This window comes from Lemur catta, chromosome 3 (genome assembly GCF_020740605.2).
Source record: "Lemur catta isolate mLemCat1 chromosome 3, mLemCat1.pri, whole genome shotgun sequence".
Taxonomy (NCBI): Eukaryota; Metazoa; Chordata; class Mammalia; order Primates; family Lemuridae; genus Lemur; species Lemur catta.
Window position 1 is genome coordinate 121,157,790 of NC_059130.1, and position 21,405 is coordinate 121,179,194.

General features: G+C 37.7%; 1 protein-coding gene across 6 annotated transcripts in view; it reads left to right on the top strand.

Moving 5' to 3' along the window:
* Nucleotides 1-21,405, top strand: part of RERE (arginine-glutamic acid dipeptide repeats) — a 397,407-nt gene that overhangs the window by 256,934 nt on the left and 119,068 nt on the right. For all 6 annotated transcript variants that reach the window (XM_045546222.1, XM_045546221.1, XM_045546223.1 and 3 more), the window contains 3 exons: nt 8,576-8,624; nt 15,303-15,427; nt 16,553-16,652. In XM_045546222.1, the coding sequence (XP_045402178.1) occupies nt 8,576-8,624; nt 15,303-15,427; nt 16,553-16,652 (274 nt within the window). The remainder of the gene's footprint in view (nt 1-8,575; nt 8,625-15,302; nt 15,428-16,552; nt 16,653-21,405) is intronic.

The window sequence follows — 21,405 nt, forward strand, 5'->3', positions numbered from 1 at the left end:
GAAACAATGACACAAAATAAATATAAAACCGTGAATGTGATCTGGGCTGAAGGAGAGGTAGATGGTGCTATGAGAACTCATAATAGAGGGATTAGCTCCCATTCTCACTTTTTGCCAGTACTTAGAGTTAATAATAGTAATGACCTCTATGCAGGAGGTACTATGTCTAGTTCTTTCCATAGATTATCTTTTATTTTTATAGCAACCTTACAAAGTAGCCATTATGAACATCATTTTATAGATGTGGAAACTAAGGGCTCAGAGAGACTGAGTTGTGTCCTCAGAATCACACATAGAGCCAACAAAACTTTGGTACTGAAATTTTAATTCAGGTTGGACTCTGAAATCTATGCTCTTTCCCTACACCTGAACATACACATGTACCTAGACTCAGGTGTGTGTGACAAGTCCTCTCATCCTCTCAGTCGTGAGGTGCCAGTGTCATGGGACGTTTTCTGTCTTAAAATAAAGGGACTATATTATGGAATAGAATAAAAATTTGCATAAGTTTTTAAGACACTATATCAGAGTTTAAAGAAATTTTGGACTTATTAGAGACTGCTTTGTAGGTATGTGTTCATCCTGGAGAAATTTGAGAAACCTAGTATGTTGTCCCAGTCTTCTTTCTGATCCTCATTTTCACTCCTGCCCCACAATCCATCTAAAAAAAGTGATTTGGATAAATCTCCTTTTGGGTTTTTTAAAATGTGTATTTCATTCTAGACCCACAGACTCCTTACGTGGTCACCCTCTAAATGTGCTAGTAAGTAGAGTTTCTAGAGTCTTCCTGCTGAACTTAACACCCTATGGAAAACATAAGAATTACCCACTGTCTGATGTTTACTGTCTGAAGGACAGGAAAAAGGAGATTGCTCAGTGATCTCATTCACACATGACACCTGCCACAGAACAGGGGTCTGACTTGAGAGTTGTCAATCCCAGCCCCTTGTGAATGGGCCACAGGCCATGCTGCTGTTACGTCCCCAGGTTTGGGGAGGGGGTAAGGTCTGGCTTGTGTTGGTAAGCATGCCAGCTCCCTGTGAAAGGCCTCAGTTCTACCGGTTCTTGCCTTCAGTTGCTTCATGGCAGTGCTGTCTGTTCATGCCTTCTCCCCATACTTATGTCCTTGTCCCTTCCTCATGCCTGTAGAATCAGGTCCTTATTTTAAAACAGTCACCATAATCACATAGAGATATCTGGGCATCTTCAGTGAACATTTACAGAAAGGACATTGCCTCCCTGGAACTGCTCCTCTCTTCGGGGTGGAGAAGTGACTGTGTCACGTTCTTGCGCAAGCCCTTGTGTCTCGGCAGGCTCCTGCATCCAGCTGACACGCTTTTCTCCAGAAGCCCTCCCTGCATCTGGCCGTCAGCCTTCTCATCTCCTTTGCAAAGATGCTTCTCCCTTTTTATATTCATTTGCAGGCTCCCTGCTCCTTTCTGTCCATTCCCTATTTACTTCTTAGACTAAAACGTTTCCATGGTAACAGGTTACTTTTCAAAGAGAACATCTTGTCATTTTATTTAATCCACTGCAGCTGAAGAGGACTGAAATATTAAGTTGTAGTTGCTATGGATACTGCTTTGTTACATCGGTTTCTTTTGTATCAGATTTCATATACAATGAATTTCTTTTGTTTTTTATACTTACAGAATAAACACAATGACTTACCATTATTGTTGTAATTTGGCTTCTGGTACTATTTTTTCATATTCTAAAGCAAAGATTTGTAGAATAATGGAGGCTGAACCTCAGCTGTTCTGAAAAACAATTTACATTAGGTACACAGAGAAATTCCTCCTTTTGCTGGGGAGGATGGTGGCAGTTCTTAATTCTTTTTTTGTAATATGATTCACACATAGGGATATCTCTATCATGATAACCACATAGCCGAGATCCTCAGTAAATATAGGGAAAAAAGAAATATGTGACTTGGAGTTAATTCCGGAATCTCGTTACTCATGAACTGTGGCTCTCTTTCTTCAGTTATTCATTCAGCTGTCTGCAGTCTATTTGGGGGGAATCTTTTTGTCATTTAATCAGCTTTTCTCTTATCTGGCTTTCTTTCTGATTTCTAGTCTGTCTGTAGTACCTCTTCTTTGACTTTTTAAAAACTTCAATGTTTAGATTCACAGGAAGTTTCAAAGATATTACAAAAGATACTACAGAATAATTCCATCTTATGTAACTGTAATACAACATCAAAACCAGTTAGTTGGCATTAGTACATTGTGGGTATAGTTCTATGCCATTTTATCACATGTGTAGCTTTGTGTAACCACCACAGCAACCAGAGTAACAGAACTGTCCATCACCACAAAGACCTCCCTCCTGCTACCCCTTTAGAGTCACACCCACTCCCCCGCTCCATCTCCTCACCATCCCTGACACCTGACAGCCACTGATCTGTTCTCCATTTCTATAAATGTTGTCATTTCAAGAATGTTGTATCGGCCGGGCCGGGCTTGGTGGCTCACGCCTGTAATCCTAGCACTCTGGGAGGCCGAGGTGGGTGGATCGCTCAAGGTCAGGAGTTCGAGATCAGCCTGAGCAAGAGTGAGACCGCGTCTCTACTAAAAATAGAAAGAAATTATCTAGCCAGCTAAAATATATATAGAAAAAATGAGCCGGACATGGTGGCGCATGCCTGTAGTCCCAGCTACCCGGGAGGCTGAGGCAGGAGGATCGCTTAAGCCCAGGAGTTTGAGGTTGCTGTGAGCTAGGCTGATGTCAAGGCACTCACCCTAGCCCGGGCAACAAAGCGAGACTCCGTCTCAAAAAAAAAAAAAAAGAGAATGTTGTATCAATTGTCCTTTAACTTTGATAGGTTTTCTCCGTCAACATGATTATCGAATTTTGAAAAAAACCTTTTTGATTATTTTGACTTGCTCTGGTGTTTGAAATGAACAGTGAACTGAAATAGGGTAAAGGATATGGATTCTCATACTTTTGTTTGTAATTAATTATATAATTTTGGTTCAGTAACCTAGTTACTCTGCCATATGGGAGTGTGATTGGGAGCTCTGACTTTGGAATCAGCTGAACTTGAGTTTGAATCCTGGTTTTACCACTTGGTAGCTGTATGATCTTTGGCAACTGCATAGCATCTCTTAGCTTCAGTGTCCTTGTCTGTACACATAGAGGTTGTGATAGAATCTACTTTAGAGAGTCGTCTTTAAGAATAGATAAGAAAATAAATGGAAATTGCTTAGCTTGCAATGCCTGGTACATAGGAAATGTTCAGTGGATATGTCAGTTGATTTATTTGTGTTACAATTCGTGTTGTTGTTATCTATAAAGTAGAGATACTGCCTCAGAGGATTGTAATGGGAATAATGAAATATTGTTCGTCTGGCATAAGAAGTACTTACTAAATGATAGCTAGTATTGCTATTTTGCTTGTGTTTGCTTGTTTTGCTTATATTTGCCAGTAAATATTAATATAATATACATGAATTTAAGATAATGTATGTGAAAAACCCAGAGAGAAGGACAAAGGGGTGTGTATGTGTGTGTGAGCGTGTGTGTTTGTGTGTCTTGCATTATGCTGGGATATGACTTCAGCCTTTGCTTTCTTACTGCATACAGTGGTGCCCTTCATCTGACTTGGCTGGGATTCGTACTGCCCTTAATCTGGATTCTCCCTCTTAAACTGATGATCACTCTGTCTACCTAGACCTGCTTTGTTAATTAAGTAGCATTGTGCTTCCAAACGAAAACCTCTTTAGTAGCTATACTATTTTAAACACAGGATAGAGTGAGATCTGAATTTCTGTGAATATCAATACTAATGCTTTTATAATATCAAAATATGAATTAAATGATTTAATACCCAGAATGAGATATTACTGTAGAGCACCTAGAACAGATATTAAGTGCTCAAATGTAAGCTACTGTTGTTACTAATTAAAGAATGAACTTGGCATCTTCTAGACAAGGAGCCTTTGGAATTTCAGCCTGCAGTATTTTCTAAAGTTCAAATACATCATAATCAGTGCTTCTCAAACCGTGGTTTGTGGACCCTGTTATTATTTTTATTAAATCCTAATCATTGACTTCCTGTCTTTTTAATACTCTGTATGGTGAAATTGGGAGTGACATAAAAGTCTGCTGCTGCGTACCATAGGACAATGACCGTCTTGAGGAGAAGCCCTTGTGCCATCAAGTCATTTGAATTAGAAGTGGAACTAGCCACTTTTTCATGGAGCACCATTTCTACTTGAAAGAACAACTGGCAGATAAACTGTGGTCATTCAGATATGGGTATTTGGCAGACATTTTCTTGAAAATGAGTGTAGCAAGCCTGTCATTTCAAAGAAAACTACTGATAGTATTTGCCAATGCTAAAATTTGAACTTTCAAGTAAAAATTAGAATTTTGGAAAACTTGTACCCACCACTTACACCACTAAGTGTAGCTTCTCTACACTTAAAGGATTTTCTTATAAGATGGGTAGTAATATTAATGAATGTAATTTTTTAAAAATACTGTATGATGAACTCTGTCGATATTTGAAAGATCCACAAAACCTAGCCAGTATTTTCCATGTAACCAATGCATGACATTACAGTGTCATGTCTGAGTAGATCCATTCAAAGGGCAACACAGACTGATGGATTTTAATGTAACAGAATCTAAAAGATTATTCATAAGCTTTTAGATCCACATTGTGCACAAACCTTTATCAGATTATCACTTGTTGAGTTTTGGTGTAGTATCAAAAAAGGCTACCTTCTCCAGTTACATAGCTGTGTTAGGTTGGATTTTCTTCATATACTTTAACCAAAATAACGTATTGCAACAGATTTAATGTAAAAGTGTATCAGAAAATCCAGCTGTCTTCTATTAAGTCAGATATTAATGAGATTTTTAAAAAGTAAAATAAACCCTCTACTTTTCATTAAGTTTTTTGTTTAAATACAACTTTTAATAATGATATGTTATACACGTTATCATGTAATGAGTTTATTGCTATTTTTAAATCAAATAAACATTTTGAAATTTTTCCAAAACAAATTTGTTGAAATTCTTACTGTATTTATTTTTTTGTATAAGACAGGGTCTTGCTGTGTTGCCCAGACTGGTCTTGACTCCTCGCCTCAAGTGATCCTCCCCACTTTGGCCTCCCAAAGCACTGGGATCACAGGCATGAGCCACCACACCTAGCCTCAGTAATTTTTAAAGAGTGTAAAAGGGTCTTCAGACCTAAACGTTTGAGAATTTCTGTGTTAAATAAAAGCCACGTTGTAGTAATTTATCATGTGATGATTAAGAGTGTTTCCTATAAGCTGTTGACGTTATGTTTAAATATTAATTTCTGGTGACTTTTGTCAAGTTTTACACTTTAATAGTCCAGAAGTATTCATGCAACCAAGAAACTTTTAATTCTTCCTGAATGCATAGATAATGCTAGGCAGGTACTGTGTTAGATTCTGGGGAATACAAAAGATCGATTAAATCTCAGTTCCTGTATTCTAGAAGCTTATAGTCCCAGAGGAGATAGAGGTATGAGATGTTCAAATTAGTCAGAGTAGAGTATCATCTTCTAATAGTGAGGTATGAACCACAAAGACCGCGTTCGAGAAGGGAGCAGTAAGGTGCAGCAGTAGGAGGAGAATATTTAATGAAGGGAGGAGGACTCTGATTGTTAAGTTGATGCCAGGTACAGCTGGGTACCGGCAGCTTCCCATCAAGCCCACTTCTTGTCTTTCACTTTTGGTTCATATTCAGACGGTTTTTCTGTCAGATGCATCCATTTTTCTCTCATGGGATATGTTGCCATCTACTTTTTTATACCGTGGACTTAAAAAGTATTTCTGCCATTTATTCTATGTTCTGTAGTTCCTAGATATGGTAGGCTAATGCCATTGTCTGCACCTCAGATCCTAATCCTGCTGAAAAATAACTGTTGTTTTCCTTGCAACAAAACCCTGATATTTAAAAGTTGCATATGATTTTAGAATACTTTTGTCATAAAGGGTGATTTTTAAACAAGCTTTTAAGAAGTTACTTTGTTTTACTTTTGTGTTTTATAACCTACTTACCTTATTAGTATTCTTTCTTGATATAAACTTAGAGTAACAGTTTTCAATTCAGTCTCTTAAAATACCCCAACACATTTTTTTGTTTTACTTGTATCATTATTAGTATATTAATAATTATTTTCCTCCTATTTTTATGGAAATAAGTGGGATATAAGTAGTTTTACTCAACAAAGTATTTGGGGGTTTATTATCATGACACATTGTATTTTGAGCTAAACTGATAATATTGGCTTATTAAAATAAAAATGAACCAGGGGAATTTGTCCTGGATTGTCAAGGACTTATATAGCAGTTATGTGGAAATGAATCCATATCTACCACTTGAGAACTCTGGAATAACACCTTCTAGAAGAACCTGAAGGTTGAGCTGTAGGCACAAGTACTGGACAGGCTATGGCTGAAGCTTTCTAAGATGATAAATTTTGGCTTGTAGGCAAGAAAGCATTTGGAAAGTATTTAGAAATAAAGGAGGCAACTTTAGGCAGCTCGTTTTGCTCAGAGCTAGTTAGGAAACAGGGACAGTTGGAAGGGAAAGAGTGGTAACACTTGAGTGCTTATTTTTCTTAAAGAAGTACTCATAATTAAAATAGCTTCCTGGCTCATTTGAATCCTCAGCATACCTCCTAAAACAGCTTCTTCTATTAGAATTCCTACATAAGCCTACGAGAACAATCCATCTTTCAGCTTATTTTTTCAACGTGGCATTCCTCTGCTAGAGAAATGGAGATGACTTGTGTAGGAAAGTCAGCCCTTCATGCAGACTTCTCTTTTGGCCTGTTGCCTCTGTGTGGTTTTACTCCCGCTTGGAAAGTCCTCTTTTTTTGCCCTGCTGTTGGGCTTATTATCTCCTTTAGAGGTCTCTTGGAACTCTGCCACTTCAGCGAGTGTTTCCTCTCCAAACCTGCCTAATTTTGATAACTCTCCGTAGCGTTTTTTGTACTGTTTGTCCAGAACCGTCTTGTGTTTATGAATATCGCGATTGGGTCTACTCTGGTGTCTGGGGATGGATGCTACCTCCCCAGCGAGATGGTGTGTGAGATTCTTGAGGACTGGACCATGTGATGTCGTTGTCTTTGTCGTCACCCTCCCTCCTCCTCCTCCTCCTCCTCCTCCTCCTCCTCCTCCTCCTCCTCCTCCTCCTCCTCCTCCTCCTTTTTTTTTATTACTCTTTTCATTGTCACATCCACTACCGACCTTTGCCGAAACAAGGTTCTTTATGAGAAAAATTGTTGCTTTAAAAGAAGAAAGTACTGGGCCCAAAGGCCATAAAGGAAATAATGGTTTTCTAAAAATTCATTTTAACAGTTTCAAACATAATGGTGTAGGTATCAGATCTATGAGAGAAAAAGGAGAGAATGTGCCTCCTCTTGGGTCCTTTGCTTTGTTATGTTCTTCAGTTCAGCCCAAGTCAACAAACTATCATCAAACAGCTGCCACTATTTAAAAGCCATCTCCTTGGCACTGTTGAAAATTTGGTGGTGCCTGTAAAATACAAGAAAGTCTTGTCACTGGGCACAAAAAAGGTTTTCCTAAGATAGCACACAGATAGTCATGATTCCAAGGTGCAGGTATTAGAGAGCTTGGGGAGGGCAGGATTTCTTTGTCTACCACTATGTACCCAGTCAGTGCCCTGTGCAAGGCCTGGGACAAAAGAAAAGACATTCAACAAATATTTTATGAAGGAATGAAAAGAGGAAAATACCACACATTTTAGGGATGAGGGTGAAATGGGCAGGAGATCAAGAAAGGCTTCTTGAAAATCATGGCTTTTAAAGGGAACCTGGCCAGTACGGATGTGGAGCAAGGGAGGGGAGAGTATTGCCAGAGCAGTCAGAGTGGCGGAGACAAAAGGAGAAAAGCTCTCTCACCTCCTGTGCCTGCTGGGCTCATTCCCTTACTTTTTCATCTCTGGGCATGCTCTACTTTGTTATTAAATAAGTCCTGTATAATATTTCATCATTTACCATCTACTTAATTCTTGGCACTTATCATCATCTGACCTATTGTTTGTTTATTTTCCCTCAATTAGAATATAAGTTCCAAGAAGGCAGGAACAGCATTTTGTTTGTTGGTTTATCCCTAATACCTAGGGTAATTCCTGGTTTATAGTAGGTACTTAATACCTATTTATTGAATGAATAAATGATTGGCTGACTGACCCATGTGTGTCCTAGGAACCATAAGTTTTCTCATTTATATTTAATAAGGTTAATGGTAGGGTACCCTGAAATGTTTTTGAAAAGAAGAAATGTCTGACTGGGATTGTACTAAATGTCTGCCTCTCTGAGGCATGAAAGAATGATGGTATAGGAAGATAGACAGGAAGCTGCAGTCATCAGGTTTTTAGATGGAAAAGGTTTTTAGAGATGGGGTTGGTGGACATGTACAGGGCAACATTAGAAGTAGTGAGGAAACTAATTCTTCTTGAGTTATCTCTTAGTAATTTGAAGTGAATTACTTTCCTTGAAAAATGCGTCAATGTTGATGTCAAAACTATATTGTGCTAACTTAATCTTCTCTGTTCGTGACAGGAGGCTGAACAGTACCCAGGGGGAAATCCGTGTTGGTCCTAGTCATCAGGTAAAGTAAATATTGGTAGCTTCTTTAGATTTTTATTTCTTATTAGTCTGCTGGCCCTTTATTCTGTTGAGCAGCATCTCAGAATTGTTGTTATTGCTGTAGGGAATTTTGTATGAGTTTAGTTTTTTGTTTTTTTGTGTGTGTTTTTTTTTTTTTTAGATCACCACATAGCTTTAAAAAAAATTGTGGTAAAATATATGTAATGTAAAATTTACCATCTTAACTATATTTAAGCGTACAACTCAGTGGCATTAAGTACATTAATTGTTGTGCAGCCATCACCACTATCCATCTCCAGAATTTTTATCTTGCAAAATTGAAATTCCATACCCATTGAGCAGTAGCTCCCAGTTCCCCGCTCCTGCAAGCCCCTGGCAACCACCATCCTATCTCCTGTTTCCATATTTGACTACTCTACCATGTATAAATACCTCATATGAGTGAAATCATACTGTATTTGTCTTTTTGTGACTGGCTTATTTCACTTAGCTTAGTGACTCCAAGGTTCACCAGTGTTATACAACATGTGTGAGAATTTCCTTCCTTTTTGAGACTGAATCCATTGTATGTGTGTATCATAGTTTGTTTGCCCATTCATCCATTGCTGAACATTTGGTCACCACATACTTTCATTAAAAAAGATTTTTAAAACCTCTTTTCCTTCAAGAGAGTCAAGATGGTTAGGATACTTTTCAGTCAGAAGCTTGCTATGTCATGACCTGTGCCCTTTCATGTTTTATTGAGTTTACTAAGACTGTTCTGTTTTTGATGTCAGTATCAGGCTGTTTTGGCAGGACTCTGGCTCAACATGGCTGTTTATGTCTCACATGTCAAGATATCCTGGTCAGGAAGGACCCGGGGCTCTGCTGTGCTTCTCTGAGATTATCACCTGTCCTCCATGGTAGCTGAATTTCACTCATTCTAAGATGTTCTTTTTTCCTTCCCATTTTACCTATGAAGTTGGGCTTCATTGTACATTCTGTGGTGTGGTTATAATTCATTGGCCACATTAATCCTTTCTAAATGCATGTAAAATAATAATAGATCTTACAATGAATGAAATCAGCAAGCATTGAAATCATCCTTCTTTTCCCCTTAGGAGCAAGGAAAATTTCCCCAAAATGTCCCCAGTAATCCCATATCTTATTGCCATGGATTGGGTCATATGTCCATTTCTAAACCATGAAGAAAACAGGTTTAACATGGTTTACATACACTGTCATTTGAGTTGGAATGGATGTTGGGGAGTCAACAACTATGACTGTCATATCTAGGTACGTGAGATACAGGTAGCAGCAAACATTGTAAGGGCATAGAGGTAGTCTGTCTAGTTATTCATTTTTCTGTCTAGATATTAAGTACTTCCTATATGTCGTTCACATTCTTTGAGAACCTATTTTGACTCATAATAAAAATTAAGAAGTGAAGAGATGCTAGAACCGAAATACAGAAACCATCAGGAGCATATAATTTCTAGAAGACACTTCTCATTCCAGATTTGGAATTATAACATATTATAACTGATACAGGCAGAAAGAAGCTGCAGGAGGACACTTGACTTAATGTCTGCTTTGTTCAAGTATAGCCTTTTCTCAGTGTATTTGTTAGGTGGGCCTGACTACCGCCTCTGTACCATCTAAGCCCATCTCGCTGTACACTGAGCATACCATATTTTTAATCAAGGAGTCTAGTGCCTGGTACCACTCAGTTACATCTCCCTTTCTCTGCTTTCTCTTGCAGTGTATTTTCCCACCCATTTTTTTTTCTTTCACTATGTTTCCTGTGTCTTGAAATCTTTGTACCAGACTTTTATTTTACAGATTTTTTTCCTACCATAACAGACAAAGTGGTTCCTAAGTAAAAGATGCTTAAATTCTTGGAAAAGGGGCATATTTACTATGCTTGGATTTTTGTATACTATCATTTAAAATCAAATGTTTACATCAGATTTTAAATATATTCTATATGCTTTATTTTTTAAAAGAAATGTTTTGGAGCACCAAAAATAACAGTACTACTTTAATGAATTGGCAACATTTACCATGTTAAAAATTTCTACTTTAATAGGGAAAATATTACTGTATACAAAAGCAGGGAAAAAAACAGTACAATAAAGCCTTTTTCCTCATTAATCAGCTATCAGAAATATCAAGTCAAACTTGTTTATTTTCTCTCACACCTCTTCTGCCATTATTTTGAAATGAATCACAAATACATCATTTTACTTGTAGATATTCCAAAGGTAAGGGTGCTTTTAGAAGACACAACCACAACATATCGCAGCAAATAAAAATTAGCAATTTCTTAATATTCAGGTGTTTACCGTGTTGGGGTTTCCCTGGTTGTCTGTTTGTATCTTTCTCTCTTTATATTTTTATAGTTCAAATTGGAATCTAAATGAGAGCCAATCATTGCAATTGGTTGATATGTCTCTTAAATGTCTTAATTTATAGGTCCTGCCTTTCCCCAACGTATGTGTTAAAGAAGCTGAGTGTTTTGTCCTATGGAATATCCCATGGTCTAGATTTGGCTGATCGAATCTTCACGTATCATTAAACTTGTTACGTGTCCTTTGCAATTCTTGAGAATTAGTAGTTAAAGCTGGAGGTTTAGTCACATTCTAGTTTGGTGCCCTACTTCCTGCAGGAATACTTCATGGTGGTGGTATAAACTTCTACCAGGGGCAAATATATCTTCTGATGATATTAATAATAATTAGCAGCCACTGGCTGCCTTTTTTTTTTTTTCTGAGACAGAGTCTAGCTCTGTCGCCTTGGGTATAGTCCAGTGGTGTCATTGTAGCTCACTGCAACCTCAAACTCTTGGGCTCGAGTGATCCTTCTGCCTCAGCCTCCCAAGTAGCTGGGACTGCAGGCACCCACCATCACACCCAGCTAATTTTTCTGTTTCTAGTAGAGATGGGGTCCTGATCTTGCGAAGGCTGCTCTCAAACTCCTGAGCTCAAGCAATCCTTCTGCCTCTGTGTGCTAGGATTACAGGCGTGAGCCACTGCCCCTGGCCCTGATTGTTCCTTAGGTCTATTATTTTATTAGGGATTTCAAAATAGTGATATTCTGTCATTCCTCCATTCATTTGTTGAATAAATTAAGCTTCTCTCTTATCAACCATTTGGATCCCCAAATCACATGGGAAATCACACAGGAAAGGCAAGGCTTGATTCTTTCCCTCTGTTTACTGGTTTTCAAAATAATGCAATGATTCCACAGTATCTTTGAATGGTCACCAGTGGATTTTAAATTATTTCTTATTTTTAATCAATTTTAATCAGTTCTTCTTGGTGATTAAATGTTTTGGGCCAGTAGGAGCATCTTCCTGCTGTGTCTCCTTTTGACTTAATCCCAGTGGTCTTTGGTAGGTGCCTTTTATCTGGTATGATGTGATTTTTATGCCTCGCCTTGTACATTTCCTGCTTTAGGTCTGGAATGAAACTTTCCTCATAGGATCCTTCATTTGGGAAATGATGTTTACAAACTGGGTGCCAAGATAATTGTTCTTACAGAGTTGGTTACTGTTTCTAGGCCTTTTCAGTTGACACTAAAGCCTAGGAAATAGGCTTTTCCCCCCCTTTTTTTAAAAAAAAATAAAATACATTGTAAATTTATACTGATATTTCTAATTCAAATTCAAATTTTTATCTAGGCTTTATATTAATCTTACTGTTCTTTCACCTGGATCTTTCTACCATGCTTCAGATCCCATTTTTTAATAATAACAACCTAATTATTCATTTGCTTTAGTGCCATAATATAGATATACAGCTCAGTACTCACACTGCTACAAACAATATGATTATTAAAAACAGTTTACTATTATATTTTGTTTTGCCCCTAGAACATATCCCACTAGGGCTGTACTGGCACATTAGTATGTTTTAGAGTTATTTGAAATAGTTCCTAGAGCCGCGGTCCCTGATCCCCAGACCAAGGATGGCACCAGTCCGTGGCCTGTTAGGAACTGGGCTGCACAACAGGGAGTGAGAGCAGGCGAGTGAGCAAAGCTGCATCTGTGTTTACAGCCGCTCCCCATTGCTCACATCACTGCATAAGCCCCACCTCCTGTCAGATCAGCAGCAGCATTGGATTCTCATAGGATCACGAACCCTACTGTAAACTGCCATATGTGAAGGATCTAGGTTGCACTTGCCTTATGAGAATCTAATGCCTGATGACCTGAGGTGGAACTGAGGCGGTGATGCGAGCGCTAGGGAGCAGCTGTAAGTACAGATCATCATTAGCAGAGAGGTTTGACTGCGCAGTAAATGTGATGTGTTTAAATCATCTCAAAACCATCCCCCCTGCCCCCCGCTCAGTGGGAAAATTATCTTCCTTGAAACTGGTCCCTCCCTGGTGTCAAAAAGGTTGGGGACCACTGCTTTAGAGTTTTATGAGATTGTTATTATAATAATATTAATATTTTTATTCCCTTTCGCCTTGTGAGACAAATGGTAGCAGAATATGCACACTGTTTGCCACTTTTCTTTCTTCTTTTAACAGTATGACCTGATTTTTTTTCCTCCATGGCAGTATACAGAGTTCCTTCTATTCCCTTTTACCATTTCATAGAACTCCATGTGTGGATATAACAGTTTACTCTTTGAATCTCTATTGGTGGGAGTATGGTTGCTTCCAGTCATTTGCTCTTACTAGTAATGCTGCAGTGAATAACCTGTGCATATAGATTTTTATGTTTTTGCCAATGTATCCTCAGGATACCTCCCCAGAAGGGGGATGGCTGGCTTAGAGGGCAAGTGCACCTGTAATTTTGATGGTATTGCCACATTCTCCTCCACAGGGAAATTGTACCACTTTCATTTCACTCTAGCAACTTACTATATGAGTGCTATGTTTTAATTAATTTTTTTTTTTTAAGGAACAGGGTCTGGCTTTGTCACCCAGGCTGGAGTGCAGTGGCATGATCGTAGCTCGCTGCAACCTTGCTGGGCTCAAACAATCCTCCCACCTCAGCCTCCCAAGTAGCTGGGACTATAGGCATGTGCCACCACGCCAGGCTAATTTTTTTTCTTTTCTTTTTTTATGGAGATGGGGTCTCACTATGTTGTCCAGGCTTGTCTCAAATTCCTGAGCTCAAGCAATGCTCTTGCCTTGGCCTCCCAAAGTGTGAGATTTATAGGCATCAGATACTGCACCCAGCCATGAGTGCTGTTTTTTTCATATCTTTATACATTGTCAAACTTTGGGATTTATGTCAATATGATAGATGGGAAATTGTATCTGTATCATTAATTTGCATTTCTGTTGTCAGCAAGCTTGACCATCAATTCCTATGATTAAGAAACATTTGCACTTCTTTTTCTATAAATTGTCTAATTATATTTCTAGTCTATTTTTCTCTGGGGGTGGGGTGTTGGTCCCACTCCCCAACAATAGTACCTTTTAATTAATTTAATAACCAATGGAGGGCTAGTGTACGGGGCTCTCATTTTATTTCTGTTGAACAGCACTGCCTTATACTCTGCCTGCTTAATTCACTTAAATTTTTTTCCTGGGCTCTGTGTACACTGGAGCTTTTTAGCTCCAGCTCTTAGTTTAAAATATCAGACTAATGTGCCCATGTTCACCATTTGACAAGATAAGGGCATCTGTGTCTTGCAAATGTTTGTTTTTCATAGGTCTCTGATGGTTATAGTAGTAATAGTACCTGCTTACTCTTGCCCTGCCCCAGCAGAGTAAGAATGAGAAAATACCAGAGGTATTTGAATCTAGTGACTTAGAATCTTAGTTGGTGAGCACTGTTGTCCACATTTTTAAAAAATTCGGTTTTTTTTTTTTTTTTTTTTTTTGAGACAGAGTCTTGCTCTGTTGCCTGGGCTAGAGTGCCATGGTGTCAGCCTAGCTCACAGCAACCTCAAACTCCTGGGCTCAAGTGATCCTTCTACCTCAGCCTCCCGATAAAAATTCTTTTTATAGAGGTATACTTTACGTGCAGTGAATTGTTCCTATCTTATATATACTATTCAGTCTGCTTTGATGGTTCATATCAAGGCACAGAAAATTTCTGTCATCTCAGAAAGTTCCTTCCTGCCTTATCACAAGCAGTTCCCGTTTTCCTGAAGCAACCACTAGTTTGATTTCTCTCACCAGGGATCAATTTAATGTTAACTTTAATATTTGTTCTTTTTTTGATGTTGACCATGACTTGTATTGCTATTGACTGTCTTGAGTGTAACATTAATCTAATAGGATAGTTCACCTAATGTTTTAGCAAATATCCTTAAGTGAGGTTTTATTATTTGCCTGTGTCTTCTTTGTAAACTTGTTATATTGGAAATGTGTGTGTGTTTCCTTTCTTTATCAAGTAGCTGTTATCTCCTAAGACATTTTCTATTTTTATTTATCTTATTCACATGTGTCCATTTCTGTTTCACTCTTTGGATCATGCTGGCATTGGTTTACTTTGATGCTGTTTGGTACTCCTTAAATAGAGATTAAGCAATCTATTGTGAAATCTTCAATGGCGAAATGATCCTGACATGTGGTATATGTGGCCAGTTTATGTGACTCATGGTTTTGCTGTTCTTTTTCTCCTGTCCAAAGAAAGAGGCTCAGTAAACCATTGCATCTGTTCTCAAGTACTGCTAATCCAAACAGCTTTTTATAATGTATGTATTGATTGTGATGTTTCCATCCTGTCTTACAGGCCAAACTTCCAGATTTGCAACCGTTTCCTTCTCCAGATGGTGATACAGTGACCCAACATGAGGAACTGGTCTGGATGCCTGGAGTAAATGACTGTGACCTCCTTATGTACTTGAGGGCAGCAAGGTAATAGGAATCCGCCCCATCCTGCTCTCCAAATTAGGCCATCTGAATTGATTAGTAGACAATAAACTTTCTACTTTTTCCCTGAGATTTTATTTATATATTGTGCATTCTTTGACTTTAAGTTTTGTTACACCCTCTGTAATCAGGGCCCTGACCTTATTGCCAGAGAAAAGTAGTTTATCATGGTAAAGTCATTTTTTCCTTCTTGTAAGCCACACATGCAATTATCAATACCTCTCAGTCCAGTTGAGTTAATTTGAGTCATTAAAGCCCATCTTAAATCCCATTACAGATTTTATGTTATCTCTGTACTTCGTGGTTGTTCATTAGTGTCTAAACTGAACTTGACATTTTTGTGGCTTACCTACATGAGAACATTTACCTGTGATTATCCCATAGAATTTGCTAATATTCAAATGCCTGAGATGCAAAAGAGAAGTTTAAATCCATTCCTCTCGTGTCTTAGAGCAGGCCGAGAACCTTCCTTTGTCTTCAGTGATTTCTGGGACTTACTGCAGCATTAATGGTGTGCAACAGAAAAAACATTAAAGCAAGGATCAAGGCATCTGAATTTTAGCTTTAGCTGTTTTCTCGTCAGCAGTGCTCTGCACGGTGGTGTACAGTAGAGATGCGAATACTTAGGTGCAGTCAGTGACTACTAAGAGGTTTTTATCTCTGATTTTTTACTTTTAATTCACCTAAAGGTAGTTCACTCTATAGAATGAGAGGAAATAAAATTTCAGAGGACTTAATTTCACATGTTTTGGGGGAGACTTTTCTTTCAAAAGATTGTAATCTAGTAGAGTATTGTGACAAATGGATTTAGATTGTTCATACCCTCAAATCTAAAATCTTAGTACTGATACAGCAGAAAGAAATAACATAAATGAACCCAATTAAAGGTAACATTTTTCTGAGTGAGTTAAGGTTACCTGTAGAGGAATTTTTAAAAAGTTTTTTTTTTTTTACAAGAGCACAGGCAGGACTGAGAACTCTGGTTTATCATGCATGGTAGTAGTGGCATTTGGTCTGGGCTGAAAATGTACTCTGAAAATTGAGGGTTGAAATCTCTGTACTGATATTACTATGTACTGATGAAGAAAAAACACTTCCTTTCCTTTGAAGGAGCATGGCGGCATTTGCAGGCATGTGTGATGGAGGCTCCACAGAAGATGGATGCGTTGCAGCCTCTCGGGATGACACGACTCTCAATGCGCTGAACACAGTAAGTCTCTTGAAGTCATCCCGGGTGGGAAGACAGTTCTTTTTTCCCTGGACTGGCTGCAGGGAACGTGTGATGAGCATGGAGCATGAGGTAGCCTGCAGGCTCAGGAGCGAGCACTGTGGCGTGGTGCTGGGATCTAAAGATGAGTTGTGATCTTGGCCATTGGGTGCAGTAAAGTCAGGCCAGTGATGTGGCACCTCCAGGGTCATTTCCTAATATGTCTTTGCTGCAGGATCGTGGTGAACCTCAAATGAGATCCTAATAGCGGTGGTTAATACTTACAGAGGTCTTACAAGCCGAGTACTGTGCATAGAAGATCTCATTTAATCTTCCCAATACCCATCTAAAGTGGGTTTTATTATTATCCACCTTTTTAGGCATGAAGAAATAAATTTAGATTAAGTCACAATCCAAGGTCCATACACTCAAGATTGGAATCCAGAGCTGTGCTTTCAATTTTCTTTACTATGTTTGAGACCATGTGTTTCAGAGTGCATAGAGGGACAGGGAAGAAGCTAGGCTATTTGGGGATAAACTTGTTTTTTATAGAATTTATTTTGGAACCATGCTAATATTTCACATGCTTATAAAACAAGAATTAAGTTTTAAAAATAACAATTTCTTAAAAATCCAGAGTAAAATGAAACAAATGAGCCTAATGTTACTGAGTTGGTTACATGGCATACCACCATAATTACTCATTTGCTTTAATCTCGTAATATACGCATAGCAGCTCAAAATGACAGCACACTACTGCAAACAATATGATTACTGAAACCAGTTTACTTTTTTTTTTTTGGACACTTTTTTGACCTTAGCTGTATAGGCAAATTAATGTATTTTAAAGTTACATGAAATAATTCCTCTCTGTTTGATTACTAATGTGAAATCATCAAATCTGAAGAAGTAATAGTGAATATTTACAGAATCAATTTCTGATATATTGTTAGAGTCTACATGGTTATGTATGTTTGCATAGGATACTGAGCCTGAAGCCAAGCAACTCTTCTAATGATTAAATAAATGTCATTTGAGACCCTCCCCCTACTTGCCTTTTTTTTTTTTCTTGAGAGGTCACTGTAGTTGGAAGGGACTTTCATGATCATCTGTTCCAGTCTCTAAATAGATAAAAACCCAAGGCTTAAAAAGGCCAGATAACTTGAATGTTGACAATCCCAAAAGCTCCTAACAGGGGGAAGAAAATAATCCTCATTCCTGATTTAGGGATCTTTTTACTACACAGTTTCTACTACCCAGCTTGCTTTCGAGGAAACATAAATATCTGCACAATATGATTGATTTCTATTCCTGTCTAATTTGGCCTCTTGGATATCATATAATATTTGAGTGACCTTGCTGGGGGTATGCTGTGCTCTAAATAACTGAATATTTTTTCACATTACCATAGAGCGTATTTGTGTACTTTCTCAGTGATTGATAGTGTTTTGTTTTTTTTAAATAAGAAATCTTTATTCTGAACATACAATGATTGAGCCAAAATGGACCCTTGAGATTATTTTACAGGTGAGGAAGCTAAGACTCAGAGATTGGTGATACTGCACACAGTGGCTTTGGTAGATTGGATGTGAATGTCTATGAATTTAAAATACCTTAAAAGTGTGTACATTCAAAGAAATTCTTTGGTGGGGACTTTTTTCTGCTGAGTTTTTTGTATAAAAGCTTTATTTAAAAAGATTCTGCTTTCATGACTGTGCTAATCAGTTGAATTTCAAATAATGAAAATTTTGCTGTATTTAATTAAATGTCTATTTTTGGCACTTTCTTGAATTTATATGATTTATTCCCTTTATTATTCCAGATCCACCAAGAATTCTGTAGAACATGCTTCTGTATAGAAATTATTTCAGCTCTTTTTGTTCACAGTTCTTTGCAACACGTTCTTTCTGGAGGTTTCATTAGCATTCCCAGAGGGTTTTGGTTTTATGATTTTTTGTTTCCATGACGTTGCCTTTCCATCACTTGAAATTCTTCCTGTCTAGACTGGCCCACGATGGCTCAGGTGTCTTGAGTTATGTAATACGGGTACATTTAGCTACCAAAGGACTGTACACTATGTGCTTATTTTGTGATGAATAGAAAGTTCAGGGCTGTTTTAATTTTTGTACTTCATTGTTGTATTGACTGACAGAGAGTTTTAATTGTAGTCACTTAATGAAAAGTGAAGTGAATGAAAAAATCTTGAGAGAAGTTAATGTTTATTTTGACTTCCCTAGAGTAATAGAAGATTTGAGCTCTGTTAAGTAATAAATTAAAAAGATATATACATTGTTATGTGAGAAGTATTTATTGTTTTCTTAGAGGATAGCATAGATTTAAAACAACATTAGGCATTTATCAATTTAGAATGAACCTGTGAGTGGGAGCCAAGGTGCAGTGGTGCATGCCTGGAGTTCCAGCTACTTTGGGGCAAGGCTGATGCTGGAGGATCACTCGAGCCCAGAAGTCTGAGTCCAGCCTTGGCAACATAGTGAGACCTCATCTCTCTAAAAATAAACAAAAAACCTGTGAGTGGTTAGTGAGTATTTCCTACTACCCAGGGCAATAGAAATTTAAAATATATGCAATCTGCTGTATGGCCACCTCAGAGTGTGTTGAACATCCCAGTAGGACTATTTAAGTATAAGTGCATTTAAATAAATAGTTTAATTTTTAAAACTGCAATTGCTAATGGAAAATTTTTGAGGCCAGGCGTGGTGGCTCACGCCTGTAATCCTAGCACTCTGGGAGGCCGAGGTGGGTGGATTGTTTGAGCTCAGGAGTTCGAGACCAGCAAGAGCAAGACCCCATCTCTACTAAAAATAGAAAAAAATTATATGGACAGCTAAAAATATATATAGAAAAATTAGCCGGGCATGGTGGCGCATGCCTGTAGTCCCAGCTACTCGGGAGGCTGAGGCAGGAGGATTGCTTGAGCCCAGGAGTTTGAGGTTGCTGTGAGCTAGGCTGATGCCACAGCACTCTAGCCTGGGCAACAGAGTAAGACTCTGTGTCAAAAAAAAAAAAAGGAAAGAAAAATTTTTGAACTGTCAGTTCATTATGACAGTTATATATGGACCTATATTTAAATGGAAACTGTTGGATTACTACTTATTTTGACTTTTTTTTCATAAATGAGATTTTTAGTGTGTAATTTTTAAAACAACTTATAAAATTTATGTATAATAAACTGTTCTGATTTAAAGCCTACAACTTGGTGAGTCTTCTCAGATATATACACTTAGGAAACTACTATGAGGGTCAAGATACAAAACATTTCCAGTACCCCTAAAAGTTGCCTCATGCCCTTTTATAATCCTTTTCTGTTTCTAACCTCAGATGACCACTGATATGTTTTGTTATTTTAGAGTAGTTTGTGTTTCCTAGAATGTTGTCTGAATGGAGTCATATAGTATATAATCTTTTGGGTCTGTCTTCTTTTGGTATTATGATTTTGAGATTCATTTATGTTGTTTCATGTATCAGTAGTTCGTTCGTTCCTTTTTACTAGTATACCGTCGTAATGGACATGCATATTCAGCAATTTTGTATCCTTTTACATGGTGATGGCCATTTTGGCAGTTTCCAAGCTTTTGGCCATTATAAACATAGGTGTTATCAACGTTGTACAAGTCTTTGTGTGGACATACATTTTCAATTTCTTGAGTAAATACCTAGGAGTGGAGTGGCAGGATTATATGTATATAGGAAGCTTTGTAAAAAACTGTGAAACAGATTTCTAGAATAGTTGTACCATTTTATATTCCCATCAGTAGTGTGTTAGAATTTCAGTTCTTGAGAATCCTCACCAAGACTTGGTATTGTTGGTCCTTTTAATTTTAGCCATTCTAAATGGGTATTAGTGATATTTCATTCATGTTTTAATTTGAATTTTCTCATTGTTAAAAGTATTGAGCATCTTTTCTTGTCTATATTGCCTATTTGTATATCTTTTTTTATAAAGCATCTTTTCAAATCTTTTGCCCATTTTTAAAAATTATATTGTTTGTCCTTTATAATTTAGTTATTAAGAGCTCTTTTTATAGTTTAGATAGAATTCCTTTTTTTTTTTGTTAAAGATTCAGGGTCTCTCTTTGCTGCCCAGAGTGGCTTGCAGTGGTATGATCACAGCACATTGCAACCTCAAACTCCTGGGCTCAAAGGATCCTCCCGCCTCACCTTCCTGAGTAGCTGGGACTATAGGCACATGCTATCACAAGCTTATTTTTAAATTTTTTATAGAGATGGGGTCTTGCGGTATTGCCCAGGCTGGTCTTGAACTTCTGGCCTCAATCGATCCTCTTGCTGCAGCCTCCCAAAGTGCTGGGATTACAGATGTGAGCCACTGTACCTGGCCTTAGATAGAATTCCTTTGATCTATGTATTGTGAATGATTTCTTCCATGCTATGACTTTTTTCCTTAATTATGTCTTCAATATTTAGTTTTGCTGAAGTGTAATCATTACTTTCCTTTCATGCAGGTATCTCTGTTTATTCCAAGATTACAAAGATTATATCTTTGCTTTCTTCTAGAAATTTTAGTTCCTACTTTTAGGTCTGTGATTCATTTAGAATTAATTTTACATGTGTTACAAGTTAGGGAGGGAAAGTTGATTTTTTTCCACACAGATACCAGTTGTTGGAGCAACATCTGTTGAAAAGACTTTTTTCATTCAACTGCCTAAACACCTTCATTGACAATAAATTTTATGTGTTTGAGTCCTTTTTTGTAATCTGTTCTGTTTCATTGATCTAA